The 27,487-nt window shown below is 42.0% G+C and overlaps 13 protein-coding genes and 1 non-coding gene across 14 annotated transcripts; 6 read left to right on the forward strand and 8 right to left on the reverse strand.

The window, feature by feature from the left end:
- The first annotated feature begins 50 nt into the window (after window positions 1-50).
- PICMEDRAFT_16945 (hypothetical protein) lies at window positions 51-2,059 on the forward strand. The gene is made up of 2 exons (XM_019161403.1): window positions 51-514; window positions 550-2,059. The coding sequence occupies exons 1-2, from the start codon at window positions 391-393 to the stop codon at window positions 1,995-1,997; spliced, it is 1,572 nt and encodes a 523-aa protein (XP_019016762.1). The 5' UTR covers window positions 51-390; the 3' UTR covers window positions 1,998-2,059.
- Window positions 2,060-2,089: 30 nt separating this feature from the next.
- Window positions 2,090-2,980, reverse strand: PICMEDRAFT_73164 (hypothetical protein; the record flags this gene model as incomplete). Its single annotated transcript, XM_019164402.1, has 1 exon — window positions 2,090-2,980. One exon carries the CDS (start codon window positions 2,978-2,980, stop codon window positions 2,090-2,092), a length of 891 nt encoding a protein of 296 aa, XP_019016763.1.
- A 499-nt stretch (window positions 2,981-3,479) lies between these two features.
- Window positions 3,480-5,147, forward strand: PICMEDRAFT_59333 (hypothetical protein; the record flags this gene model as incomplete). Its single annotated transcript, XM_019163357.1, has 2 exons — window positions 3,480-3,582; window positions 3,637-5,147. 2 exons carry the CDS (start codon window positions 3,480-3,482, stop codon window positions 5,145-5,147), a joined length of 1,614 nt encoding a protein of 537 aa, XP_019016764.1.
- Window positions 5,148-5,451: 304 nt separating this feature from the next.
- PICMEDRAFT_16947 (hypothetical protein) lies at window positions 5,452-7,090 on the forward strand. The gene has a single exon (XM_019161404.1). It carries the CDS (start codon window positions 5,625-5,627, stop codon window positions 7,017-7,019), a length of 1,395 nt encoding a protein of 464 aa, XP_019016765.1. The 5' UTR covers window positions 5,452-5,624; the 3' UTR covers window positions 7,020-7,090.
- Window positions 7,091-7,598: 508 nt separating this feature from the next.
- PICMEDRAFT_34457 (hypothetical protein) lies at window positions 7,599-11,708 on the forward strand (the record flags this gene model as incomplete). The annotated part of the gene is made up of 2 exons (XM_019162886.1): window positions 7,599-9,555; window positions 9,649-11,708. The coding sequence occupies 2 exons, from the start codon at window positions 7,599-7,601 to the stop codon at window positions 11,706-11,708; spliced, it is 4,017 nt and encodes a 1,338-aa protein (XP_019016766.1).
- A 16-nt stretch (window positions 11,709-11,724) lies between these two features.
- PICMEDRAFT_16948 (hypothetical protein) lies at window positions 11,725-13,614 on the reverse strand. The gene has a single exon (XM_019161405.1). The coding sequence runs from the start codon at window positions 13,406-13,408 to the stop codon at window positions 11,873-11,875; it is 1,536 nt and encodes a 511-aa protein (XP_019016767.1). The 5' UTR covers window positions 13,409-13,614; the 3' UTR covers window positions 11,725-11,872.
- Window positions 13,615-13,791: 177 nt separating this feature from the next.
- On the forward strand, window positions 13,792-14,850 carry PICMEDRAFT_73168 (hypothetical protein; the record flags this gene model as incomplete). The annotated part of the gene is made up of 1 exon (XM_019164403.1): window positions 13,792-14,850. One exon carries the CDS (start codon window positions 13,792-13,794, stop codon window positions 14,848-14,850), a length of 1,059 nt encoding a protein of 352 aa, XP_019016768.1.
- On the reverse strand, window positions 14,665-17,424 carry PICMEDRAFT_16949 (hypothetical protein). Its single transcript, XM_019161406.1, has one exon. It carries the CDS (start codon window positions 17,350-17,352, stop codon window positions 15,040-15,042), a length of 2,313 nt encoding a protein of 770 aa, XP_019016769.1. The 5' UTR covers window positions 17,353-17,424; the 3' UTR covers window positions 14,665-15,039.
- A 249-nt stretch (window positions 17,425-17,673) lies between these two features.
- Window positions 17,674-19,749, reverse strand: PICMEDRAFT_59308 (hypothetical protein; the record flags this gene model as incomplete). Its single annotated transcript, XM_019163355.1, has 1 exon — window positions 17,674-19,749. One exon carries the CDS (start codon window positions 19,747-19,749, stop codon window positions 17,674-17,676), a length of 2,076 nt encoding a protein of 691 aa, XP_019016770.1.
- PICMEDRAFT_178719 (hypothetical protein) lies at window positions 19,710-20,992 on the reverse strand (the record flags this gene model as incomplete). The annotated part of the gene is made up of 1 exon (XM_019161786.1): window positions 19,710-20,992. Exon 1 carries the CDS (start codon window positions 20,670-20,672, stop codon window positions 19,710-19,712), a length of 963 nt encoding a protein of 320 aa, XP_019016771.1. The 5' UTR covers window positions 20,673-20,992.
- Window positions 20,993-21,022: 30 nt separating this feature from the next.
- On the reverse strand, window positions 21,023-22,174 carry PICMEDRAFT_16951 (hypothetical protein). The gene has a single exon (XM_019161407.1). It carries the CDS (start codon window positions 21,889-21,891, stop codon window positions 21,208-21,210), a length of 684 nt encoding a protein of 227 aa, XP_019016772.1. The 5' UTR covers window positions 21,892-22,174; the 3' UTR covers window positions 21,023-21,207.
- Window positions 22,175-22,247: 73 nt separating this feature from the next.
- PICMEDRAFT_t100 lies at window positions 22,248-22,329 on the reverse strand. The gene has a single exon. It is a non-coding gene; the product is annotated as a tRNA-Ser (tRNA).
- A 72-nt stretch (window positions 22,330-22,401) lies between these two features.
- On the reverse strand, window positions 22,402-23,351 carry PICMEDRAFT_16952 (hypothetical protein). Its single transcript, XM_019161408.1, has one exon. The coding sequence runs from the start codon at window positions 23,148-23,150 to the stop codon at window positions 22,608-22,610; it is 543 nt and encodes a 180-aa protein (XP_019016773.1). The 5' UTR covers window positions 23,151-23,351; the 3' UTR covers window positions 22,402-22,607.
- A 197-nt stretch (window positions 23,352-23,548) lies between these two features.
- On the forward strand, window positions 23,549-27,445 carry PICMEDRAFT_34229 (hypothetical protein; the record flags this gene model as incomplete). Its single annotated transcript, XM_019162871.1, has 4 exons — window positions 23,549-25,456; window positions 25,886-26,011; window positions 26,159-26,650; window positions 26,771-27,445. The coding sequence occupies 4 exons, from the start codon at window positions 23,549-23,551 to the stop codon at window positions 27,443-27,445; spliced, it is 3,201 nt and encodes a 1,066-aa protein (XP_019016774.1).
- Between the last annotated feature and the right edge of the window lie 42 nt (window positions 27,446-27,487).

The following is a 27,487-nucleotide window of genomic DNA, read 5'->3' on the forward strand; positions in this document are numbered from 1 at the left end:
TTTGGTGACGTTGGCTAAAGGACTGCTACAATCCAAGTCCAGTCAAATTAGCATAGCGTTTTCCATCAGACATGTGGAAAAAAGGCTACCACCAGCCGCTAGGGGTATGTGCAGAAAGGGGGATGTTATGTATCTAATGTTCTTCCTCCTCTCCTTTTTTCTTTTGATTTCTCTTTTTAGTCTGGTGAACTAACACATTCTTTGACGGCAAGATCTACTTTTGGCAGCAGGAATTTAAACAATCTGGAGACTACGTTTTTGACTCTGACCCCTTTGAGTTCGGAACAAATTTCCAAAGAGACGATCATTTCGCTGACAGCACCTCCGATGCAATGGAGGCCAATCCATCATCTATCAGCATTAAGAACTGTTCATCTTCGCACATATCACATGGCCTTGGAAGCAACAACCACAGCAATAACTCAGCCTTGTCCCTACCGAGCTCCTCGTCCTCAAAAGGCTTTTTTAAAACGATATCATCCTTGGCGTACAACGAATTGTCACCAAAAAAACAGTCAGCCGCATTGAAGGCAAGATTGGATCCTTCAGATCAGCCTGGGGTTGTGTCGAAATCTTTTTTGGATGTCGTCAGAGAACAGTCCAAGGTACGTTCTATGTCCCCCGACCGCATGTCCACCAGTTCTAACCGTTCCAATCGTTCGAGCAGCTCTTTGAGCATCTCTAGGACACACTCTAATACCCTGGCGAAGCTAGGTCTGTCTTCCAAATCGAACAAGAAGTCAAGTGAGAGTCCGTTTGATGACTCCGATGACGACTGGAATGACACGTTGGATGATTTTAATGATGTGAAAACAGCAAATAATGGCCTGCCCAATAACCTAGCCCTAGATAAGCTCACAATAGACGATAATGATAACAGTGTTAATACAGAGACCGGCAAAGAAATTGAGCAGACACTATTGAACGAGGAGACAGATGTTAATTACCCGTTCTTGAAAAAAGACTATCAGGATATAGTCAAAGATCCTTTTTCTATATTGTCTGTACAGAAGCCCCCTCGTGACGATATCATCAAATACAATAAAATTGTCAAAGAACTAACAAAAACAACTTTTGAGCTAGCTGATTTGAGAAAACAATCCTGGGGTGGAATCCCAGCTTCTTTACGTTCATTAGTGTGGCAGATTCTTGTCGGCTATCTTTCTACAAACAAAACTACGAGAGCATCGGTGTTGAGCAGAAAACGTAAAGAATATGTCAACAGTATAACAAGACTTTTCAGGTCAGAGAAAGACCAAACAATATGGCATCAGATCAAAATAGACGTTTTGCGTACTAATCCAAGCATAAAACTGTATTCATATGAAGCAACACATCGATCGTTGGAAAAAATACTTTATCTTTGGGCAATCAGACATCCCGCCAGCGGTTATGTTCAGGGTATAAACGATTTGGTTACGCCATTTTTTCAGATCTTCCTTGCTCATTACTTGGCGTCTAGTGTTGATGTCAATGAATTTGACCCCCAGTGCATGCCGAAGGAGCTTTTGAATGTGATCGAAGCAGATACTTACTGGTGCTTCACCAAGGTATTGGATACCATCCAGGATAACTTTATCCACGAGCAACCCGGAATTATAAGACAAATAACAGAGTTGAAAAACTTGATCAAAAGAGATGAACCCCAATTGGCATCACACTTTAAGAGAGAAAATTTAGATTTCATTCAGTTTGCTTTCAGATGGATGAACTGCATGCTAATGCGAGAGTTTAAGCTGAACTTGATCATACGTATGTGGGATACATACTTGAGCGATTTCCCTACGGGGTTTAGTCAGTTTCACATTTACGTCTGTTGCGCATTTTTAAGAAGATTTAGCGATGATTTGCTGGATATGGAGTTCCAGGATATAATCATGTTTTTGCAGGACACATCGAAAACAGCAGACTGGACGGAAGATGACATAGAGATGATGTTAAGTGAAGCATATGTTTGGCAATCACTCTACGAAAATGCATCTGCGCATCTTAAATAGCTGAGACTTTTTTCTATATGTAGTAGGAATAAGTAGTTACTTGAGCTAAATAACTAGAGAAATTATCACTTTTTTTCTCTCTGTTCAATAACCTACAAGTGTGATTGTTCCTTTGCTGTTTGTAAAAGGTTATCTAACACCATGACAACGGTCATTGGGCCAACTCCTCCAGGGACAGGAGTCACTTTCGACGCCACTTGGGCACATGATTCATAATCGACGTCACCAACCATTCTTTGGCCGGATTTCTTAGTTTCGTCAGCAACATAGTTTGTACCGACGTCAACAATAACACATCCTGGCTTCACATCTTCGCCGTGAATGAAGTTGACTTTTCCAACCGCTGAAACAATGATATCGGCATTCTTCAAAAAAAATTTAAACTGTTCAGGAGTGGTCTTAGAGTGTAACGTTGTTACTGTGGCACCTCTCTTCTCCAAAAGCTTGCTCATAGGTCCACCTACTATATCGGATCTTCCACATACGACTGCATTTTTGCCTTCCAATGGAATCTTTTCGTAGTCTAACATATACATGATACCCTTGGGAGTGCATGGCACAATCTTTAACTTGGAGTTTTTTTTGAACACTGCAGCGATATTCAGTTCGGAGAAGCCATCCACATCCTTTTCCACATTGACTGCATTGGTCACGGCTTCTTCGTCAAGATGAGAAGGCAATGGCAATTGTACAAGGACACCGTGAACAGATACGTCTTTATTCAAGGCATCCAATTTCTGCATCATCTCCGTTTGTGAAATATCTGCAGGATACTTTAGCAGCTCACCGTCGATTCCGACCTCAGCACAAGACTTCAACTTCATACGAACATATGTTGAAGAGTCCGGACGATCCCCCACTTGAATGATGACAATCTTTGGACTGAACGAAGGATGTGTCTTCTTCAATGTTGCGATCTCGTCCTTGATCTTTGATCTCAAATCCGTACTAATAAACTTTCCGTCAATCTTCTCTGCTGGCATTTCTATTCTCACTGTTATCAACTGGTTTGGTTCTTTCCCATTTTCCTGCCATATACCTAACTGGCCCTCGGTGAGCAGCTCTAACCCCTAACTCAACTGATAGCGTCATCTCCTTTCTCTCAGTCCTTGCGTCCTCCATTCCAGATTCGGTTGTCGTGCACGTGAAAAACGAGGAAGCGCCGACCCGTCGGTGAGCGGAACAGCTTTCCGCTCGTTTTTTTATTTGGTGAAGTGCAAAAACGTCAAGATAAGGAATTATCTCCGTTTATCCCCCCGATGAAAGGCTCTACCGCCGACTAACACCGTTGACGCGTGAAAAAAGAGTCATTAAGTTCTGCAAGTTGATCAAACTGATTGAGTTCGCCAAGTTCACCCACAAACATTCATTTGAAAGAATTACCGTCGGGCCTACTTCCAGCTAAGTCAGATTTTACAAAGCTACTTCCAGGCTTGTCTCTTTTCAGCTCCGTACACTCGTGAACACGGAATGGTCTTGGAAATGTCTTCGCATACGGGTTCAGACGACGATGAGAGTGATGGCACAAGCTATGTAGACGGGGTGAGGTCTTTGAACAATAATTTGGCCATTGTCAACGGTCGTGGTAATGAACAAGTGGACAATCATGATAATGACATAGGCTACATATCTGAAACAGATGATGATGATGATAATAATGCTAATGATGATAATGATTGTAAGGAGAAGTTGGAGCTGTTAAGAGTTACTTCCACAAAAGAAAACGAGTATACTATACTCAGCAAACGTGAGCGGGTGTCCTTGGCTTTATTATTGGCACTGGTTGGAATGTGTTCTGCTATGACAATGCCGATATATTGGACTGCTTTACCAGAAATGGCCGTTGCTTTTCATACAACGGAAGAGCACATCAATTTTACTGTGACGTCATATTTGTGTTTCCAAGCAGTAGCACCTGTGTTCGTGTCGTCTCTATCTGACATTTTTGGGAGACGGCCCGTAATTCTGGGCTGTATCATTGGAGGTATTGCTACCAATGTTGGACTAGCTGTTTCGAGGACATATTGGCTAATTGTTTTCTTGAGATGTATTCTTGCTACTTTTCTTGCTCCTTTGGTAAGCATTACTTCTGCTGCCGTGGGAGATTTCACAACTAGAAGAAACAGAGGTGGGTTGACAGGTCTAACATCTGGGTTCACACTTATCGGTCAAGGTGTGGCACCGTTTCTTGGTGCAGTCATGGATACGGCTTGGAAATGGCCAGCTATTTTCTGGTTTTCTGCTGCCTTAGAAGGTCTCATCCTTGCAATCGTTTTTGTTGCCCTCCCTGAGACTCATCGTGGTTTTGTCGGTGATTTGAGTGTGAGGCCAAAATTTTGGATCCACAGGAGCCCTATTTTAGCTTATTTTGGGAATAGAATTGTTGGCTATAATCAAAGTTTATTGGATAAGCGATTGCACAAGTATGAACCTTGGAAGCCATTGAAGTTGGTTACTAGAATCAGCGTTTTCAACATTTTGCTCCCCTCGTCATTATTGTTTTCAGTTTGGACCATCTCGCAAACTTCCTTGTCGGTTCATTTGAGCTCTGATTACCATTACTCTACGTTGCATGTAGGTTTATGCTTTTTTGCTCCGGGTTCAGCTACAATCGTTGGGACTTTAGTTTCCGGCAGATTGTTAGATATAATTTACAAAAAACGGAAAGCCAAGTATGATACCAAATATATTTCGGACATTGAGAAGACCAGTATAACACCAATTCCACCTTTCAATATCTTGTTAGTCAGATTATACTGTATTCCATTTGCGGCATGTATTGTGTGCATGGCGTCAGTCGTTTTCGGTTGGTGTTTGGAATATCGGATTGCTTTGGCAGTCATCCTCGTCATGGCTTTTCTCATAACGTTTTTCTGTATGTTTCCCTTGAATATCACCACCACCGTGTTGGTAGATATGTTCCCTGAAATTGCTGGCGGTGCTACAGCACTCAACAATCTATTTCGATGTGGTATGAGTGCTATTTTCGTGTCTTGTCTTACCAAAATGGAAGACAATATGACCTTGGGAGGGACTTACACATTTATGGCAGGAATTGCTGCTGTCTCGACAGGACTAGTGCTCGTATTAATGAAAAACAGTGAGTCAATACTGATCAAAGCCAGAGAAAAAAAGATGAGGGGTGGGTAGGTGGATGGTTCAGGTGTCCTCCATACTACAGTTCATACATTCGATATAATATGTAGTCAGTGTAATGGTTTTTAATAGAAATATGAACGTTGTTCTATAATTCCGTGGTCCCTTTTCCTCTCATTCTCTTTCCTTTCCTCTCCTCCATGGAAGTGAATTTTAAAGACATATATAAAATCACGTGAGCAGAGAGGCTCGTCAACGCGATTTTTGGGAGGCAAAGAACCGTTATGTTGTTGATAATACAAAAATGGAAAGCTGTGCTCAGCGCTTGAGATCCTTGGTCAAAAGGGTAAAGTTACAACAGGTAGTATCTTTGAAACTCTAGTAGACAGATTATAAATTACTCAGCCTATGCAATCGACTACTTCACTCAGTGACCTGAGGGAGACGAACAAGCTTCAGTCTCGGAAGGACGGCCACAAATATCTTCAGGACAATAAGATGAAACTTGTTCACACAGACTCGCTGAGCACCATGGCGCTCTCTGATAATGGATCAGGCGCTGTAAACACTTTTAAGCTACTGACGTTTAATACGTGGGGCTTGAAATATGTTTCAACATTTAGAAAAGAGAGACTAGTTGCCATTGCCGATCGGTTGGCAAAAAGTGATGTCAATCTGTTCACGTCTTCAACATCACCACCATCGATAGTAGCTGGCACTTCTGCTCCAGTTGCCGTATCACCCCCATCATCATCATCGGATGTGGATGATTATGACATTGTGGCACTACAGGAAGTTTGGTCGAAGGAAGATTGGGAATATCTAGACCGGGTTTGTGCAGCTAAATATCCATTTCGCAGATGGTTTTCATCGGGAATTTTATCGGGACCCGGGTTGGCAGTTTTGTCTAAGTTTCCAATTAAAAAGACGTTTTTGTACAGGTTTCCAGTTAACGGACGTCCATCGGCATTTTTTAGGGGCGATTGGTACGTCGGGAAAAGCGTGGCCGTGACAATCTTGGTTTTATCTGATGAGACAACAGTTGCTCTCCTAAATTCGCACATGCATGCACCATATGCAGCCAGCGGAGACGCAGCGTATGAGGCTCATAGATCGTGTCAGGCTTGGGAAATATCTGTTATTGTGGAGGAACTTAAATTAGCAGGCCACGCGGTGATATTGGTCGGTGATTTGAATTCGAGACCGGGATCTTTGCCCTATAGAATATTAGAGATAGATGCAGGTTTGAAAGACAGCTGGGAATTGTTAAATGGTCAAACTGACTTGGAACTGGTGAAATCAATGGATCCTTGGGAACAAATAATTCGAGCAGCCACCACCTGCGACTCGATACTCAACACCTGGAGAGCGCATCGGAGACCTGACGAGGCCTGCAGGTTAGATTATGCTTTGATTGACTCAAACTTACTAGAACCTGTGCAAGCTAGCGTCCGATTTACGGAGAAGATACCAAGCATTGGGTCGTATTCAGACCACTTTGCATACTCGGCAACCTTCCGGTTCAAGAAAAAAGTCATTAGTGACTCTGAGGCTACTGCTACAACCGTCTTAGCTACCTCCAGAAGTGGTTCAAATGAGAAGTTGTTACAGGTATACTTTGATTTGAAAGACCTTGTCAGCGAATACATGGAGACTACCTTGGTTTGGCAGAGGAAATGGAGAATGTGGCATTTTGTGATTTCCTTTGCTGTGACGTTGGCCTTCCTTCCTGTCATCACAGTGGTATCCTACCGTGCACCGTGGTCATCCATCCTCTTTTACTTTTTTGGCTGCATCATTTTTGTGACCGGGGTAGTAAACGGAATGATCTCTTTCTTATTTGGCCGATACGAGCTTCGGAACATGAGGGAGTTGATTCTCGAGGTAGATGACCGACTAAACTACGTAAAGGCTTTTGGGCAGTGAGTTACAGGTTCTCCGCCTCTGTTTATAAATGAGACTTGTATAATTGTGATATTAACCATGAGCGATAAACTTCGTAGAGCAGCACAATAGCTGGCAACGCCCCGGAGCTCGGATGTACACGATGAGATTATGGTTTTTTCTATCTCAGATGCGGAAGCACAGTAGACAAAAAAATTGGGGGACTAGTTGCAAGATCCCATCCCCGATCTTGCCTTTTCTATCAAGAGAGAGTATAGGGAAGAACGCAAATAAGAGATGGCAATAATTACTCTAGTCTATAACGTAATATTACCCTGAAGAGCTGTCAAAACTGAAAGTCTAGTTTGTCATTCGAGTTCCGCAAGAACAGAAGGGATGGACAAAGATAAGAAATCGAGAAAAACCCACTCAAGTGTGGGTATCGGTGACAACAGCACGGGCAACCCTGGGGCAGACAACAGTTCAACTGGGACTACGGCAGGTTTTAAAAAGGAGTTGGGATCAAGTGAAGCTTGTGAATGTAGTGCAAAGTCTGCTGTTTCTGGTCTCGATGCACAATTAAATAAGAATTTGAATGTTTTGAAGGCAGGGCCAATGCTGATGGTCACCCCTGCACAACACTTGTTGAGCTCTGCACTGAGATTTCCCAAGGGTGCTAAAAGAAGCCTGATAGATAAGAACTTGGCAAGACTAAGAAGCCATGAAGAAACGGAAGATGGCGGAATTGACGATGAAAGGGACCTCGTCAATGATCTCGATAGAGAAGATGATGACAGTCTCTCGCTTGTGAGTGATAACAATAGCGATTACGAAGGCCAAAATGAAGATGCAACTGCGATTAGAAATAGCGATAGTGATAATGATGATGAGGATGGTGAGGATGGGATCAGTGATTTGAGGAAAAGTCAAGGGAAAGAACTATCTCCGGAGAACACGAGATCAAGGCTTTCTCTACGTCATCGTAGAACATCTTCATCCGCTTCAAGTCGGAGTTTGGAGGCTAGACGGCAAGCGATGTCTCCCCAGAGATTTATCAATTCAATATCCAAGCACTCTTTGAGTCCAATCAAATCAGGAGTTGCTGCCATCGGTTCTCCAATAATGCACAGAATTTCCAGCGATAAAGTTGAAGAGCCAACAGTGGAAGGAATCTCCCGGAGTTTTGCCGGTTTTTTAACTGCAGCGAGTATGTATGCCGGTTTCCAAGATATTGAAGATGAAGATAGGGAAGTTGAGTCTATTCGGAATAAAGACTTTACAAGTGCAGACTCCTCTACAGATGGAGAATTAGGTCCACCAGATGATGCAACTCATTTGCAAGTCCTTGATAACGACGATGATTCAGACGCAATATCTGGTATTTCAACCCCTACAGATACTCCTTCCGTTTATAGCGGTAACACGATAGCTCCAGCAGAGGGTAAACATCATGTTACGTTTGATGGAGACGGGATTAATTCGAAATTTGAAGTATCGGTAGCCAAAAAGGTGACTGACAATGCCAAGCCAGGTGATCAACCTGAAGTGTTGGAAAATAAAGCTCACGCAATATCTAGAAAGTTGAGAGAAACTTTTGATATAAGTCAATCGGAAGCTTTTATTGGTGATTATCCGTGCTGGTTGATGGGAGACGTCCTATTGCAGGGACATCTTTATATCACAGACAACAACATCCTATTTTTTGCCTTCTTACCAAAACGCAACAAGGGTGGTATTTCTAAAAGTGGCTCTTTATCGGTTAAATCATTTCATTCTCTGAGGATGCATAGAAAATGGATTATTTTGAGAGAAAATACATTCTCAGTCTATTCCTCTCCTAAAGATCTATATTTCCCTGAATTGGTAATCGATCTCAGAACAGCATTGAGAGCCGAGATTTATGGATCCTCCAAAAATTCAAACCCTGTCGTACCTGTATGGATAAGAATTGTAACAGAGAAAAGAACCCACTGGTTCCAAGCCGACAATCACGATGTTGCCAGATCATGGGTGACAATCTTGAAAAAGCATATATTTTCCTCCCGAAACAAAGGCGACCAGGTTGCTATCAAAATCCCATTACAGAATGTTATTGATTTGGAGTTAACTTCCGTTGTTGGTGTCACAAAAAACCTTAGGATCAAAGTCATCGAAAATGCGGAATCGTTTGCGATTGATGATTATTTTGTGATGTTCTTCTCGAAAGGTGATGCCGCTGTTGAAGATATTAAAAGTGCCATTGAGAAAGCAGGAGTTGTGATATCTAGCAGTCTGATTGATGATAACGATGATCTTAGAAACTCTGATCTGGTGAAATCAAAAATTGAGATTATAAAGAAATCGTGCTCATCCGTTAAATTGACAAATTTCAAACCAAAAGAAAAAAAGGGGAAGCTCAAAGGATTCAGAGATTCTATTCTGTCTTCAGATGAAGATGAAGGTAATGAGGGTGATGACGAAATTGATGATCAATTTGGTACCGCTGAAGATGATGAAGCAACTAACGTGCAAAAACACGAATTTATACCAAGTAAAGCTAAAAGTTTAATTTCGTCGAGGCTCAGAGGGCGTTCAAAAAGTATTCATATTGTCCCAGATCTGGACACAAAGGTTGGCCTCAAAAAAGTTGTTGATACTACGCATCCGACAAATGAACATGTTCCTGAAAAAGAACCTCATAGATGGACGTCATCGATTGTGCAAGGCATTACTTCTTTTACTCAAAGTCTTATATTCTCTGGACCCGTAATGCATTTTGACGAAGAAAGTTCTTTTGTCAAAGAAGGAGAAGACCCATTTTTTGTTAGAGACCAAGCCAAAAGAATCTCTTGTCAAAAGAGATTTATCAACAGGTTTTCATTGAACGAAAGTGAGAAATTGATAGCTACGTATCACTTATATTTGCTCAAAGGACTTCCTACATATGGTAAATTATACATCGGGTCTCATGAGATATGTTTCAGATCTACAATTCCTGGGACAAGTACCGTCATGATTTTGCCTATGGCAGATATTGAAAACGTAAACAAAGAGAGTGGTTTCAGATTTGGTTATTTTGGTTTAGTCATTGTTATTAGAGGACACGAGGAATTGTTTTTTGAGTTTTCAACTCATGATGCTAGAGATGATTGTGAAGTTCAAATCCTGAAGAATTTGGACTCTTATAAGAGGTTGAGTGCTGAAAGCAGTGCAACAGAAAATGATATTGAACCAAACTTAGCTTCAAGTGCCGGAAGTTTGAACTCAGCTAGATTAAAAATGTTTGAAAGCAAGTTAACGGATGCTGTTGGACTCAACGTGCCTATAATTGTTGAGGAGCATCCACTAAAGCAAGCAGAATTCAAAGCTTTCAAACCTTACAGATTTACTCTTCTTACCATTGGATCAAGGGGAGATGTTCAGCCATATATTGCTTTAGGTAAAGCGCTTTTGAAAGAAGGACATAAGGTGAAGATTGTTACACATGCTGAGTTCAAGGGGTGGGTAGAAAGTTATGGTATAGGTTTTGATGTCATTGCTGGTGATCCATCTGAATTAATGTCACTTATGGTATCACACCCGTCTATCAATTACTCTTTCATAAGAGAGGCAAAAGCGAAGTTTAGAGACTGGATTGACGATCTTTTGAATACCTCATGGAAAGCATGTCAAGATTGTGATGTTTTAATTGAATCACCATCATCTATAGCAGGTATTCATATTGCTGAAAAGTTACAAATTCCATATTTTAGAGCATTTACTATGCCTTGGACAAGGACCAGGGCATATCCCAATGCTTTTATGGTTCCAGATCAAAAATTAGGTGGTGCATACAATTATATGACACACGTTGCCTTTGAGAACGGTTACTGGAGGGGAACTTGCTATCAGGTAAATAAGTGGAGAGTTCAGACATTGGGACTACCCAAAACCAATTTAGGTGCCATGCACCAAAACAGTGTTCCTTTTTTATACAACATGTCCCCAGTTGTTTTTCCGCCGTCCGTGGATTTCCCCGAGTGGGTCAAAGTGACAGGCTACTGGTTTTTGGATGAATCAGCGAGCTATGTTCCTCCTAAAGAGTTAACCGACTTTATAAAAAAAGCCAGGGACGATGATAAAAAATTGGTTTACATTGGTTTTGGATCTATTGTCGTTGACAACCCTAAGGAATTAACACAAGCTGTTGTTGATGCGGTTTTGGAGAGTGATGTCAGATGCATTTTGAATAAAGGGTGGTCAGATAGACTTGGATCGAAAAACAAAAATGACATTGAAATTGGTTTGCCGGACGAGATTTTCAACTCTGGTAATGTTCCTCATGATTGGCTATTTACTCAAATAGATGCAGCTGTTCACCATGGTGGTTCTGGCTCTACAGGAGCGTCTTTGAGATTTGGTTTACCTACCATAATCAAACCATTTTTTGGAGACCAGAAGTTCTATGCCAACAGAGTTGAAGATTTGGGATGCGGTGTGGCATTAAAGTCATTAGAATCTAAGCATATGGCAAAAGCTTTGAGAGAAATCACCACAAATAAGAGAATAATAGAAAAGGCTAAAGTTGTGGGCGAAAAAATTAGGTCAGAAAATGGAGTTCAGAATGCCATAAATGCGATATACGTTTTGATGGATTATGCTACTAAGTTGAGTATCAGTAAACATAAACAAGATTTGGCAGATGATGAACAAGAGGGCTTTGATGATTCTAATGATGGAACTGATATCGATGGGTCTTGGTTACTGGTTTAAAGGGCGAAATGATTTTTTTTATAGTATATTATATTTTTAAACGCTATTTTGTATTTTATAAGATGTATTTTTACTTCGACACAATTTTAAGGTAAAGCTTGCAAATATATAGTTGTACAAAAAGTTTGTAAAGTTCCACAGTATTGCTACGATAAGCAACATGTCTACCATTGAGCAACATCTTCAGCTTCCCCGAACACACTTTCTTTAACTTCATCTATAGTTTCATTCCATTCTTCATTATTTCCCTTGTTCTCCATGATATCCTTCAGATTTTCACGCTCGAACGTCAGCAATAACTCATTAATTTCGTGAAACTCTAACAAGAAAGCATCGTGTCCCTCAGGCGAGTTTATCTTCTTCAAAGTAGAATTAGGAAGGTTTTTAGCAATGAATATTTGCTCACTTAAAGTGAAGAGAGCATCAGAGCTGATACCAATTACAAGAGAAGGTTGCTTTCTGGACTGCAAGGCCTTTGCCGTATCATTATCATACTCTGGTCTGTCACGACCCACATCGTGTGTGTCTAGCTTACGAGTAATTGCAATATAGCAGTTTGCATCGAAGCGACCAACAAATTTTTGAGCTTGATATCTGAGATACGATTGTGCCGAAAAGTAGTGTTGTGGTAAGCGACGAGATCTTGATCTTGGCTTCTGCGTTGTAACTACTTCTGTGCTTCCCACAGAAGTCACGGTCGAAAGCGTAGAGCGTGCATCATCGCCGCTTATATTAGATGAGATTGAGTTGGAGCGGCTGTTTGTGTGGTAAGATTCAAAAGACTTTTTTCTATTTGCTCCATCATTGTGGACTCTCCAGTTGGCTTCTCTATCGTGCTCTGTCACTTCGTCTACCACTGCAGAGCTTTCTTCTCTTGTTACTTCGGGTTCCTGGCTACTGTTGTTGCCAATGCTATTGCTGATATTAGTCGTGCTTTTAAATTTTTGTCTGTTTGTAGGGGCTTCCCTTCCAAATCTAGCTTCAAAAGAGTTTCTAGATCTGTAAGTTAGCAATGCAGACATTCTGGCAGCACCCAACCCACCATTAGGTGGGTCATCCAGAGAATAGTAACCGTCGTCGTACTTAGCATCGGAATAGATGCACTGTCGTTGAGCCTCGCTCCACGAAATGCACCATGCCGAGTGTTTAGCACTTGTAGCCAAAGCCACCAAATTCTTGACGTACTTTCCGTCGTCAACGAAGGTCCACTCTAGGGCAAGCATACCTCCCATAGAGCCACCAATACAGATTGCACATTGTTTGACACCCAAGGAATCGAGAACCAGCTTGTGGAGGTTGACGTCGTCTCTGACCGTGCTTAATGGGAACTCTGGACCGTATCTTTCACTTTCACCAAACTCGTAATCGGTCGTCAGGGGAGAAGCAGTACCATATGGAGATCCTAATGAGTTTAGACAAATTATGAAAAACTTGGTTGGATCAAAAGCCTTTCCTCTGCCGAGCAATGGGCCCCACCAATCGGAAACATCTGCAGACCCCGTCAACGCATGACAAATGATCATGCAATTGTCTCCCTTCTCATTGAGCTTTCCCCAGCTTTTGTATGCGACAGGCACTTTGTACAGGATATCGCCACATTCTAATTCAAATTCCGGAACCTCCACTATGGTCTGTCCTGGAACGATTTTGGATAGCGGATTTTCACTCTGTGATTCAACCACCTTATATTTCGCAGTCATCTTTCAGGTTGAATTAGTTTGGACGTGGTCTACTGTGTGCGTGTTTGTTTGACGTTTCTCTCCCAACTTTTTCTTCTCTGCTTGTTATTGGGTTTTTGGTATCTTCCTTTTACCTCTCTCAAACTTACTCCCTCCTATCTTATTACATCTTTCCCATCTTCCTCTCTGTCTTCTCTCCCGCTTTCAGTCCTCTAGATCCTCAGACCCTGGCGTATCACAATAGGCAGAGCACGAATGACGCATCCGCTGCGCGACATCAATTTCTGTTGCAATGGTAACATGAACTCAACAAAACATTTTTTGGTAGACGAAAAGAAGATCGGAGCAACGAGTTATTCGGAACATTTAAAAAGAAGAATAGGGTGTGCAGATTGCTTATAGTAATGAAAGAATATTTGGTGTGTCATAGCACTGTTAGTGGCGGTAATTTCAATGCAACTGCTGTGACCAAAGTCGAGAAATTGTTGGATTCCCACAATTTCGTGAACAAAGTTGACCTATTGGTGAGAGGCTCTGATTTGGAACAAATAAAATCAGACGTCCAAGCACAGATGAAGCTGAAAAAGATACTAGGAGAAGCTAATTTATCTCAGCTTCTTGGATTTTTATTGCGGCTCAATGTGGAGCAAAGGAGTGCATTGAAACTGGTTACACTAGATAAAGACATCACGCATGACAACAGTATCTGCGTAACTAAGGGGAATTTGACGCTTAAGCTTCGGTCAGACAGTTATCTTAAGTCTGGACTTCAATGTAAATTGTCAGCTTTTTCAAGGGGAAATAAAAATTTGAAAAGCCAGATGTATATCCACAATTTTGATATGTTAAATTTTGAAAATAACGTTAAACTTAATAGGAAAAACGAGATCCGTTTGCTATGGTATGCGGAAAACGTCAGTGTGGATGTTTTCAAGTTCACATTAACTTCAGAGTCTGACAACATTGATACACAACTGGTACCCAAACTGGAGGAAGAAGGTATCACGCTACTCGGTAATAGAGAAGTTGAATCTCGGGTTTTTCGGTATAATCAAGTCTTGCATCCGGATCTGACTATCACTAAAGATGAAGACACCCTCGCCGAAACCCTTGAATGGCTTTCATATGCATCTATCGGTGGACTACAGTTGCGGCAAGAAGTGGACCCTTTCATTTCAAGGTATCCTACAATGTTAGAGTCTTCCAAAAGGAGCGACTTTGCTGTCCTCTCTATTGACAAGACCTTAATCAGCTCAAAGGTGCAAAAACTAGTTTTCAGTCATGTTTCCAGTAGGTTGGACTGGTTCGCATTATTTTCATATGGAGTTAAAAACGTATCACGATCGTACAATAGCGCAGGAGAGCATTACTTCGTGGATGACGGAGCAAATGATATTGTCGTCTTTTCACAAGAGGGAAAGTACGCACTGTGGGAGATAACAGATAGCGGTGACCCACATTGATCATCGTTCTAAAACATCAATCTTTAGTGTATATTCATATAAAATCGTAATCGGCAAGTAACAAACTTTAATTATAGACAAAATGTTCGTACAGTTTTTCTATTTACACAAGTATAATGATATCTCATGGACCTTTCCAAAAGATTTGTCGCAGCATTAACCATCTGTGGGCATGTCTATGGATTTCTTCTACTTCTTGTTTGATACCATTTGTGTATCATCTGTCTCCGCCTTGGTTTCATCTTCCTCGTTTTCCCCTTCTAATTCTTCTTCGAGCTTCTCCTTCTTCGTTAGATCGATTTCTGTATTATCACCTTTGGAACTCTTATTCAACAATTTATTCAATTCACTATTTGGGTTATTGATCATTTGTGTAAAGGATCCATCAGCCACAATGTCGCCATGTTGCGAAAATACAATTACTCTGTTACTCATGTTTATGGTACTCAACCTATGTGCAATGGAAATTGTGGTCAAACCAGCCTTATGTCTCAACTGAAGCGTTTTCTTTATGGCTTCCTCTGAGTGAGCATCTAGCGCTGAAGTTGCTTCGTCAAGAATCAAAACACTTGGACCTAAAAGTATCTCACCATCTTCCCCAAACACATCTAGGTTGCTCATGTTCTTTTTCACCTTTTCGGATACTTCGGCACCTAGCAGTAAAGTTCTTGCTAAGGCAATTCTCTGCTTTTGTCCACCACTCAGTTGAGCTCCCTTAGCACCAATCTTTGTTTCAAGCTTATCAGGGAAATTATTGATGAATGTAGTACAGTTAGCAAGATCACATACTCTCCGAACATCATCCTCACTCGCATCTCTTTTACCATAAACAATGTTTTCTCTCAAAGTTCCAGAAAATAGCATTGGTTCTTGTTGGACAATTCCGGCCTGTTCTCTAAAATTAGCCAAGCTCAATTCAGACAAATCATTACCATTGACGTATATTTTACCTGAATCTGGATCATAGTATCTCAGTAATAGTTGGGTGACGGTACTTTTACCGCAACCAGAGGGGCCCACTAAACAAACATGGTCACCTTTATTTAAAACTAAGTTCAATCCGTCAAATACTTGATGATTAGTTCTGGTTGGATAATGGAATTTGATGTTCTCAAAAACAATGTCACCATCTGCAGAAGCCTTTTTCCCAACGTAAGGATCAATATCGGGCTTCAGTTTTAATAGTTCAAAGACACGTTCTGAGGCACCAACACCTTTCATTAGTTCAGAGTAAAAGTTGGATAAGGAATATACACTTGATGCACTGTAGATTGTGTACATCAAGTAAGATGACAATTCCCCGATGGACAGCTCACCCTGTCTAACCATCCAAACACCGACAGAAAGTAGGCAAACTAAAAAGGAGTTACCAATGAATCCATTTCCAGAATAGAAATAGCCGTTGAGTTTACCTTCATAGACTGATAAATCATACAATTTCGTCACTTCCTTCTTAAACTTGGACACTTCATAGTTCTCATTATTAAAACTTTGGATTGTCTTCACAAAGCTAAATTGTTCCTCGGAGACCTTTGTCAACGAACCTAATTGTTGCTGAATTTCCCTTGAGACTTTCTTGACCCTTCTACCAAATACCAACGCAATGAACAAAAGAACAGGAAAAATCAGAAACATATATCCTGTCAGCTTGACCGAAATTGTAAGCATCATAGCAACACCAACGAACCCACTGATGGTTGATCTCAAACCATCGGATACATTCTGGGTGACTGATCTTGTAACTACGGTGGAATCATTGACAAGACGGGAAATCAAATCTCCACTCTTATATTTGTCCCAAAATTTGGAGGACTGGTAAAAAATGTTCTTTTCAATATCAACTCTGAGTTTTGCCATAATTCTTTCACCCACTTTCCTCAGCAGAATAATTCTGCCGAAGTTAGCCATCGAGCCAACAGCGAAAATACAAATCAAAGAACCATAGAACACGTTAATGGGTATCTCATATGACATGATATCAATAACTTTAGGAACCTTGAAATTTCCTATATCTTCATCTTCCTCACTAGGGTCGCCGTCAGGTTTCGCAGTGTCGATAATCTTACCAACGATAGTAGGGAAAAGCATACTCACGGCGGAGCTGAAGCACAAGCAAAGCATTGCAAAAAGCAATGTTGGCCACTCGTCTTTCAACAACTTCAACAACTCTATGATCTCGTCCAGAGACCCAGCCTTCTTGGCCTCTTCTTTCTTGCCGGTTTCATCCGCATTCCCAGCATCCTTTTTCCCCGGAGTCCTAGTCGAATGCCACCTGAGGTGCCGGTTTCCCAGAAAAAGGCTTCCAGCTGTAGAGCTCTTCTTTGCTGAAAAAGTTTGTGCATGAAAGAGGTTTCTTACAGCAATCTTGTCCAATATCTTACTAGAAAACAGTCGTGGTGATGCCGTCACCTGCCTAGCGGCATTGAAGGTCCGCAATGGTGAGAAAAGACCTGAGGTTGCAGCCCCTTGAAAACGTAACAACCCAGTTTTGAACATAAGCATTGTATTCAGCGTTCGTCCTGTTACTGGGATTGTAAAGTTTCCCGTTGGTTTCGTAGAGCAGACAGAGGCAACCTGAGGACACACACATGTCCAGTTGTTGGTCTCTCAGGTTCCGTTTACGACTAAAGCGGTAATTTCTATCTTCTCGGCCTCAAGAACTTATATCTCCGCTGGCACGTGACCGGCTGGTGTTCTTTTTATTAATAGTATATAGTACATTATTACAGGAAAACAGGCATATTTGCTGAAATAGTTAGGCAAACATGCCTCGCAGTGTTTTGGGCTGGTTTATGTGAGTCTGTATGAACAGATTACACAATTTCAAAGTGGTAAGTCCATGTCAAAATCAAAGGTTGGCGGGATTTGATCGACTTCAGAAAAGGGAAGCAACGAGGTATCAAACTCTGGATGCCAGTTCGAAGTATCAATGCCAGGAAGCACATCTGGGGGCATGACTAGATCAAATTTCTGGCTTAGCACGTGATGGCTGTCACCATAGTAGGCTCTTTGCTTGATATTTTCGGTATTGCCGTTGGCAGATTCGCTGCCAGCATTCTGAGGAACGGGTACCATGAGCTGGTTATTGTTGTTATTGGCCATATTGTTTCTCAGGCTAGTGACTGGTGGAGGGTAGATATTATGGTTATAGTTTACATTTGCACTGTTATCGGAGGGATTATGTCGTACATTTGGAATTTCAGGGGTATATCTAGACGGAGAATCAACAAGGTTTGGTTGTGCAAAACTGGAAACGTTATTGACGTTAGCAACATCATGGGGAGCTTGAAACAATCCTGGTGTCCCTGATCGCATGTTATCTGCGAGACCGATGTTTGTTGTGATAGCTGGTGTTACGTGCTGTTGTGCAGGGCGCAGATTCAGATTCAGCATTGGGCTGGGTTTGACCTCTATAGGGGTGTGTCTGAAGTTCATGAAAGGCGGATCTCGTGGAGGTATAATATTCGGCGGGATAAAAGAAGGACCATATTGAGCGCTGTAGTTGCTTGGGGTGGTCACAAATGGAAGAGGACTTTGAGACGAGGACATCTGATTTTCCATTACAGGAAGCGGCAGAATCTGGGAATGCGAGTTCAAAAAGGCACTAGTAGATGACATGGAAGTAGATCTCGATTCCAAACTTCTTCGTTTACCATTCGGAAGTTTTTGTGCTGTGTTAAAACTCATTATTTCTGGCATTCTGAGGTTGTGGCTGTTATTATACAATATTGAGTTCACAGGAACATTGGTCAAAGAAGCTTTAAGTTCGTCATCGTTTGATATCTCTCCCTTTGATTGTTGTTCTGCTTTGGCACCAATAATACTAGTAGTTTTACCAAGAATACAATTCTGTTGCTCTTCGTCGATCCCATGACCAACGTTCACTTCATTGCTATTATTTTTCTCTGCCCTTGTATGAACAGATTGGTAGCTCGTATTATCATCATCATTCGAAAGCTCAGTTGCCGTTATTTTTGGAACAGGCAACCGGTTTTCCTGTAACATCGCATTTAGCATCTTGGCTTGCATAGACTTATCTTCATAGATAGTCTTCAAATAGAAATAAGTAAGACGGGCATAGAAATACTTGTATGAAACACCATAGAGTACCTCCAAAAAAATCTCTATATCCTGCTTGACAATATTATGTACCTTTTTGTCCTTATTATAAAGGTGATAAATCATCATCAATCCGGCGATGTTCATCGCAAATGGTAGCAACATTTGACAGAAAGAAATGCAATTGTTTTCAAGGGCATATTTCGCAATCAAAGCAACCATGTGTGCAGCTTTAAAAACAATACCCCAAGATGAGAAACTCTGGTCCTTATTTTGAGGCTTCAAAGAATTCAAAAAATACATTCTGTATAGTAAGAGTAAAATACTGTAGTACTCTAACGATAGAGATGCATTGAAGGCATTATTTGCTGGAGAGTTTATCCTGAAGAGTAAGGAAGTCGGCAATTGCTCGATCCACTCTCTCATCATCTGTTCACATTCCCCCATGCAATTTGAGCGGGGAACGCCCGCTTTTGGTGGCTGACGATTCATCTGGTTCATATTGTCACAAATTTTACGAATGCATATGGTGAGTTTGACTCGATTTATGAAATACAAGGTCTCGTAAGTTTGATCATCAGATGGATCATTAGGATCCTCTCTCAAATCTTCTTTTGTTATCATTGGAACAGCAGAAATGACGCTCTCATTAATTGACCATGGTTTACAAAAAACAAATGAGTAAACCGTATCAGTGATAAAAAGGGACCACCAAATTCTCTTGTATAATTTTTTATTTAGCTCAGAAACATTTGGTAAAAGGTCGGGGTTCTTTTGAATGCCAAGAGCGTAGCACAAGTCTAGCGAAACTCTGATAAAAAAGGATCTGCTCTTAGGCATTGATCATTAGCAGTCTTATAGTTTGCCATCATCAATAATGATTGTAGTTGACACAACAAATCCATCTCGATTTTTTTGTCGTAAAAAGTCAGGGCTCTAGTGTATAAAATCTCAGTTTTCTCAATATGAGCCAATCTTTCAGCAGTAGACCATGAAGGATCGTCATAGTACTTTGCACCACAGTATATTATAGAATGTAACAATAGCAAGCTTGGAGGGTTGGTTAAGTCCTTGTATTCTTCCCGGAATGTGCTTTCAATAAGAATCGGGTACTGGCACAATCTGGTGGTAAAAAAAGCATTGATCCATTTCCAACATACATCGGGTGCTGGCAAAAGAAAGCATCCTGACTGCACCAAATGTGAATACTCTGTAGCATTAATCTTGGTGTAACCTGTAGGATTATTTGAGTGTTCTGATAGGAAAGATTTCAAAACAGTGCCCATAAAAGGTCTGATCCAGTCTGTAAAGTCGGCATTTCTTTCCACCGAGCCTGGGATATATTTCAATACTCTGGCTGGGTCCAACTGAATTTCAGCCAGGTCAGGGTGTTTGCGCTGTATGTCTTCACCAACGAATGAGGGGTAGGGGCCATCTGTGCTAATGTTCAAGAAGGTCGCATCTCCGGATAAGTCACTTGAGTTGGGGGAATTTTGGAGAGACAAGTTTGTCTTCAGCAGCTCCTCTATTTTCTTACTTTTCCTCTTCTTAGGGGCAGGTAGAAAACAATTTTTAATATTGAACTGGACGCAATTTGTGCACTTATCTGGGTAGCATTCCAATGCATCGCACTTCACCTTCCGTTGTCTACACACCAGACACGCTCTGGAAGACCTGTCATGCTTAGAAGCCCTGTTGTCCTGTTCCGATCTGCTGTTCTCATGCGACACCTCGTCGTTGGCGACTGGCTGCTTAACTGCCATCTAAGTAATAAATTTTGGTGTTAGGGAGATCGTGAAAGTATCAAGAGTCTGGGTTTGCGGCAAAGATGATCGGGGAGTCCAGAAAAAGCTTGTCGGTGCTCCGAGTATGTGGCAGGGTGCCTGGAGGCTTGATGTAGGTTGTCTCGGGACTGCTTCAACTGTAACAGCTTTCCCAGTTTCAGCGGAGATAATTTTGCTGTCGGCGCAGTGGCTAGCAAAGTTGAAAGGGTAGTCTGACCCTAGACGGGGGGTTGGCGCTATGCAGGTAGCGGAACCGGCTTAACCACTATCACTCGCAACAACACAGCAGTAACGGCAACGTTGGTAGAACTAGCAGCAGTAACGACGAGCCCAGTTATCACGTTGGTCAAAGAAAGAGGTATATTACCAAGCAAAAAAAACGTCCTTCCAGGGTTGGTATCCGCTACCGGCGTGCCTGGCTGTGCCAGGCACAGGGCGTGCCCCATTTTTTATTTATCTTCTCATTATCGGTCGAAATACCGGGTTGCTTTCTACAAGAGTAATGCGTACATGGCTATGGGGCAAGCTGCTTCTCGACAAGAGCGTACAGCTTCGGGAAGATGATGTCGGAGGTCTCCCCACGAACGACGTGGTAGACGCCCTGCTTCTCGTAGTAGTCCCGGATGGGCTTGAGTTCGGCGAAGTACTTGTCGAGCCTAACCTTGAAGGTCTCCGGGTTGTCGTCCGGTCTCTTGAAGAGCGGCTCGCCCGTGAGGTCGTCCTTGAAAGGGACCTTTGGGGGGTTGTATTGCAAGTTGTAGACCCGGCCCGACGAGTGTACCCATCTGTTGTCGATCCTCTCAAGGATGACCTCGGGGGGGACGCTGAGCTCGACGACAAAGTTGATGTCAGCGCCATGGGGCTTGAGCACGGGCACTAGCTCCTCAGCCTGGGCCACCGTTCTTGGGAACCCGTCCAGCAGGAAGGACGTCTTCCCATCCAGCCACTTTTGGGCCTGCAACTCGTTCTCCACAAGTCTTGCCATGAACTCGTCGGGCAGAAGGTCACCCCTCGAGATGAAGCTTTTCGCCGTGGTCCCAATGGCGCTCCCTTTGGCGATCTCTTGTCTCAAGATGTCGCCTGTCGACAAGGAGTGGATCTGCGGAAGCTTCTTCAAGAGCCTCGAGGTCAGGGTGCCCTTTCCCGATCCCGGAGCACCCATGATGACCATTCTAATTGTCTTTGCGGCAGCAGACATTCTATCTCCTTTAAACGCCGTTTTCAGTCCTATTCTATGCCTCTAAACCACTTTTCTACCCCTGTCTTCCTCTCTAGGCTTCGTCTCCAACTCTTGTAACAGGCCTCGTGGCCGTCCGTTCGGTCCTCGCGAGATGCTTTCCGGGCCTCCGCGGTCTTCCTCCGGTCCGGAGGTCGGGTTGCCGGCTAGCACAGAAACTAGCACAAACAGGACTAGAGGCCTTGGAATTGAAATTGGGGGTTGCCAAAGGTAGATGAAACTCTGTGTGCCGGTGCATGACAAGAGGTAGAGGAGGGGTGTCAAGACAAGGATAGAGATGGAAGTCTACAAGCAGAGAGCTGAGTAGCAAAAATAAACGTCACAGACAGGATTCGAACCTGCGCGGGCAGAACCCACCGCCTTAGCAGGGCGGCTCCTTAACCACTCGGACACTGGGACATTTGCGAAAGAGAAAAAATTTTGTTTGGTGATGTTGTGCTTGCCAGAGAGGGACGCAAGATGGTCAAAACGGTCCAGTTAGCAGTCGAAGGTGTTTCCTGGTATGAACAAATTAAAATTAAAAAAAAAATGAAATGTAATATGATGTAGTAAAACTGCAAGATTGATTTAGATTTTCTCCCAATCCCTTTTACAATCCTTTGCATGCGTCCGTCGTAAAACTCATAAACTTCATCAAAAGAAATACACTGTGCACAGTGCTATACATTTTACTGCTTTCACTGCCGTGGCTGGCATACGAAATGCGCATTCACAAAAGGCCCATTCGAGTCGCACGCGACGTCGAGAGTGGCATCCCAGTGATGCCTGTCCTTGTATTCGTCCTCGTCAAAACCATGATTGCCTAGGTCCTCGTAGTGCCACCTGTAGGTTGAATCAACACCATTAAAATCAGGCACGAGACCCTCGTCGATCTCCTTGAACTGGTAGCCGATCCCGGACATCTTGTTAATCTCTGGGAGGAGATGCTTCGTCAAATGCTGGTGTAGGTGCCGCCTGAACTTCTTGTTCAAAGCGTTCATCTGCGGCTTGATATGCTCTTCCTCACCGTGAATCTCATTGACTATAAACGGAGGAATGTACTCAAGGTGGACCTTCATCTGGTCATACTCGTCGTCCCACGACTCATTTTTGATGTAGTCTTCAAACTTCTTGAGATCATCAAACTTCACTTCCCTGGAGTTTCTCACAGCAGGCTCCTTCGACAAGTGATCCACTATTCTAGGCTCTAGCTCGATCTTACTGGATTTATCTTTCTTCATCTGTTTGCAATATAGGTTGATGTGTATTGCCACTTTTGTGCATCTACCACATTATCATCCAAATACATCTGAGCGCCTCATTACAAAAAAGGCGGACAGACGTTCTCTATTTATCCCTCTCCTACTAGGCCAGCAGAAATCGGCCAGGCACCACGGTCACAGCATGTGGTACTACCCCCTCAGCGCCATACCTGTATCTCGTCCCAACACCGTGACCATTCCCGAGCTTTAACGTGATTCCATCAAGAAAAAGTAGCCCAGGTCACGTTCGCTACATGAATTATTATTATATTTTCTCAGGCTGACAGTGGACACGAGATTGGAAGAGTTGAATGCAAGGGCCCAGAGAAAGCCTGGAAACAGTTTCAGTGCTATAGATCTTAATCATTGGTCCCGTGATGTCAGTGTTAAGGCTCAGCAGACCAGCATTTAGAGTAGCTTCTCAGGGAAACCGCCGATTTCTGCACACCACTTGTATCGTTAGGAAGGAAGAGGATGTCAGCTCCAAACAAATTGGTAAAGGCCCAGAAAATGAAGGACCAGACACCTTAGAACACCTCTACAAAAAGAAGTACGAGTTCATCCAGAAACAGAACTTAGAAGAGTCATACAACAAACTCCACAAAGGCAAAAAATCCCACGACGAAGAGTTTAGAGAAGGAGAGCAGCGTTCCCAAGATCCAGGTTCCTCAAATGAGCAAACTTTCGAGTTGACTCAAAGGCTCAAGCTCTTGGCCGCCGGAGTGGCAGCGCTAGTCTTGACTGTTGGTGGACTACAGGCCTACCAGAACTGGGCTTTTATCAAAGGCAAGTTCTTCGGCGAAGAAGGCTTGGAAACCTTTGATGAAATGTACGAAAGAATCAAGAGTAGAAAACAGAGAAAACTAGACGCTCTTCAGACTTTCGCAACGACCGTAACCAATCCTAACGACTCCTCTGTTCCAGGAGTGTACATATGTGGTAATAACAAGTATCATCTGGTCGTGGATGAAGGTTCCTTCGACTATATTCCCGTTTTCAAGAGACTCGATGTGTTTGACAATGTCATAGTCAAAGATATTGCAATTGGAGAAAAGTCTGGGGCCTTGATCGACCAACACGGTGATTTGTATCAATGGGGTGCTGGTTTTGGTGGAGACTCAAAGAAACCTGTCATCAAAGGCAAACATTTGGAAAAAGTTCAAATTAGTAATGATACAGTGTACACCTTAACAAAACACGGAGAAGTGTTTTACTTACCAGAAAATATCGAGCTTCAGAAGGAAATCAACTTGAAGGAAAAGGGGTGGCTTGGCTCATACACTGTTAACTATCTTAAGTTGAAGACACCCAAGAATAACATCAAAGACATGGTTGCAGGCTTTCAACATCTAGTGTTGCTAGACAAGGATGGTTGTGTGTCTACCACTGCAACCGGATATAATACAAAAATTTCCCAATCTTATGGCCAGTTTGGTCTACCTGAATTCTCCCAGTTTGACGAACCGCCCAAAATCAATGAAGTTCACGACGTTGTGTTGTTGAATAAGTATATGAAAAACGGCCAAGTTTTTCAAAGAGAGATCACAGAGATATCAGCCGGTGATTATTTCACACTTTGCTTGGATAAAACAGGTGCTGTCTGGGCTTTTGGTAAAAATACACATGGTGCGATTGGAACCATGATAAACTATGATACTGAAATCATACCTTACCCAACACAAGTCCAATTCATTGCAACTCATTTCAAAAGAAACGAGTTTCCTCGTTGTACCCATATCGAAGCTGGAGGTGACACAGCTTATGCATCTTTTTCTTCCTCAAACATATATGAACTTTTTGAAAAGTCTTTGAAAAGTGATAGAAATGTTATTGATAACTCCTTCACTTTTGATTCATTGCCGGAAGCAGAGCAAAATAACCTACATTTATCTTGGGGTCATGGCCTGAAAGGTGAACTTGGTTTGGGGTATTTTGTGCACGGGACTTATGAGCCAAAAAAGATAAAGGTGTTGAATGATGTGAAAGAGTTTAACGAGATGACGAACAAGTTGGAAAAGATTAAGGTGAAGGCATGGACCGTTGGTAGGAACCATTCCATTGTTACTCTCGAAAACAACGATGTTTACGTGTGGGGGGATAATGAGTACGGCCAGTTGGGTAATGGAAAGAGAATTCGGGCTAGTGCACCGTCGACTATTCCTCTGTTGTTGGAACCTGAAAATAATACAATGATGAAATTTTCCAAGTTCAACAACCGACTACAGCTGCTAGACAACGGCAAAATCCACCAGGAGATGGTGGCCGGAAGGGATACCACGGCCATAGTATACAAAAAGGATTAAACTGCTTAGTCCTAATGCAAGTCATGTACATAACCTCAACTTAGAGATAGTATTTAATAATTTCTGTATATCTTCTCAATCTACTATTCTTACATAGCATTCACTTTTTTAACTTTGCGCGCGCTTCCGAAAGTCGAAGATCTAATGGTTATTTCCGTTACTAATTTGCAAAAGAACGAAGTGCCAAATATTTTAGACTAAAGAAATATATCAGTACACAAACCTTCTCGTTCACTACAGATAATGGATGAGCAGATAAAAAACACGGTAATAGTTTATTCGTGTGTTTTTGGCGAAGAAAATAAGAAAAAATATGCAAAGGGGATAAAACGCAACTCGTTGAATGGAGATCATGGCTCAAACTTGACAAATGACACTTTGCTAATGGATTCACGAGAATTGCTGGGGGAGGTCTGCAGTGTGAACATACCCGATGTGACATTCGGAATATATCAAAAAAATGATGTCCTACAGTATGACTACGAAATCCAGATATTGATCGATACATGTGTGATAAACAAAATAGAGTCTTCGACTGTGAGAGATAGCGAAACAGAGAATGAACATATAGAGGACGAAATATGGGAAGACGACGACATGAAATCAGTATTAAAACCCTTTGAATTGGACTTGAAACAACTAAAGGAATTGATGCTTCCGTTCAAACGAGCGATTTATGAAGAGTTGGATCCACATGATAGTGATATAGTGCCTAGTTTGAGAAATCGTTGCTTAATCATGCCAATAAAACTTGCACGGATTTGGACTGTGGTATGGGTGAAGTTTTCTAAACTCACAAAATATTTAGAGGTTTTCCAATTGAGTGGATGTCCATTACAAGATGACAGACTCTGCTACAGATCTCAAGAATTCATAAAATCTCTACTCTTAGATCTATTCAACTTGAGCGCCCCTAATGACCTAATGTTCAGTTACAGATATATACCTAGCAACCTAGACTTTAGCAGCAGTAAGGACACGGCCATAGTAAAAAGCATTCAAAGTATTTTGAAAGGGTACCAGCTCAATGGGTTCAATGTCTCACCATGGACGTTACCGATATTAGATTTTGAGGAGGAAAAAGCCAATGCCAGACAGACTAGATCCCTTCCACTGATGGAGCTCAAAGATATCAGGGAATTTAATTTGAAGAACGTTAAGAGAATGCCGAAAGCAGTTGAGCATGTCCCTTTGCCAGCAAGAAATTTAGAAATTCGCAGACGGAGTGGTGCTAGCTCTGCCAAAATTTACTGTAATATTAGTTCTCAAGAGGCAGGGACTGATGGCAACACCAAGGGGAAAACAAATAACAAAAGGACAAGACATCCAGCTGTTGAAGAGAAGCCAAAGCCCAGTGTAACAATATCAAAGCCATCTTCAAATGCAAATTCTAAAGTGGTGGTCACTCTTGAGAACCTTGCAAACATAAAGAAGACAATAAATTATGACACAATCAAAATGTTAGAGCTTGTTGAACAGTACGTGCTCACTTATAATCAGGTGGAAGCCTTTTTGTTGGACAAATGGTCTCGAGTCAACTTGTTTTCCAAGAGCGAAGTTCCAGAAGCTGGACTCCCCTTCTTAATATATGGACCTTCTCAAATAGAGCTGGAAATCATCAGGGAAGGTGGAATAATAGCTACGAATACACTAAAAAATAAAATAAAAAAGTACAATGTGACTCTAACAACAAGGACCATGAGATATCTCACTTCTTCAAGGAGGTGGATAAACCAAAGATTCAAGTTGAATAGAAAAATTAAGGGTGTTTATTACACAAGAGATGTGAATTTGATAATTCCTGATTATCGGGATGTCCCATACATAGTCATGGCAACACATTTGGAATATGACTGCCTCCCTCCAGAGGAGACATTTGAAATAATTCACCGAAACTGGTACATTTCTAGAAAAATGGTTTCTTTCATTATTGCAGAATGCTATAAATGCAAGGGAAAGTACGGCAGTTAAATAAATTATTCATTTGTTTGTGTATTAATAGGTAATTACACT

The sequence above is a fragment of the Pichia membranifaciens genome (genome assembly GCF_001661235.1).
Source record: "Pichia membranifaciens NRRL Y-2026 unplaced genomic scaffold PICMEscaffold_4, whole genome shotgun sequence".
Taxonomy (NCBI): domain Eukaryota; kingdom Fungi; phylum Ascomycota; class Pichiomycetes; order Pichiales; family Pichiaceae; genus Pichia; species Pichia membranifaciens.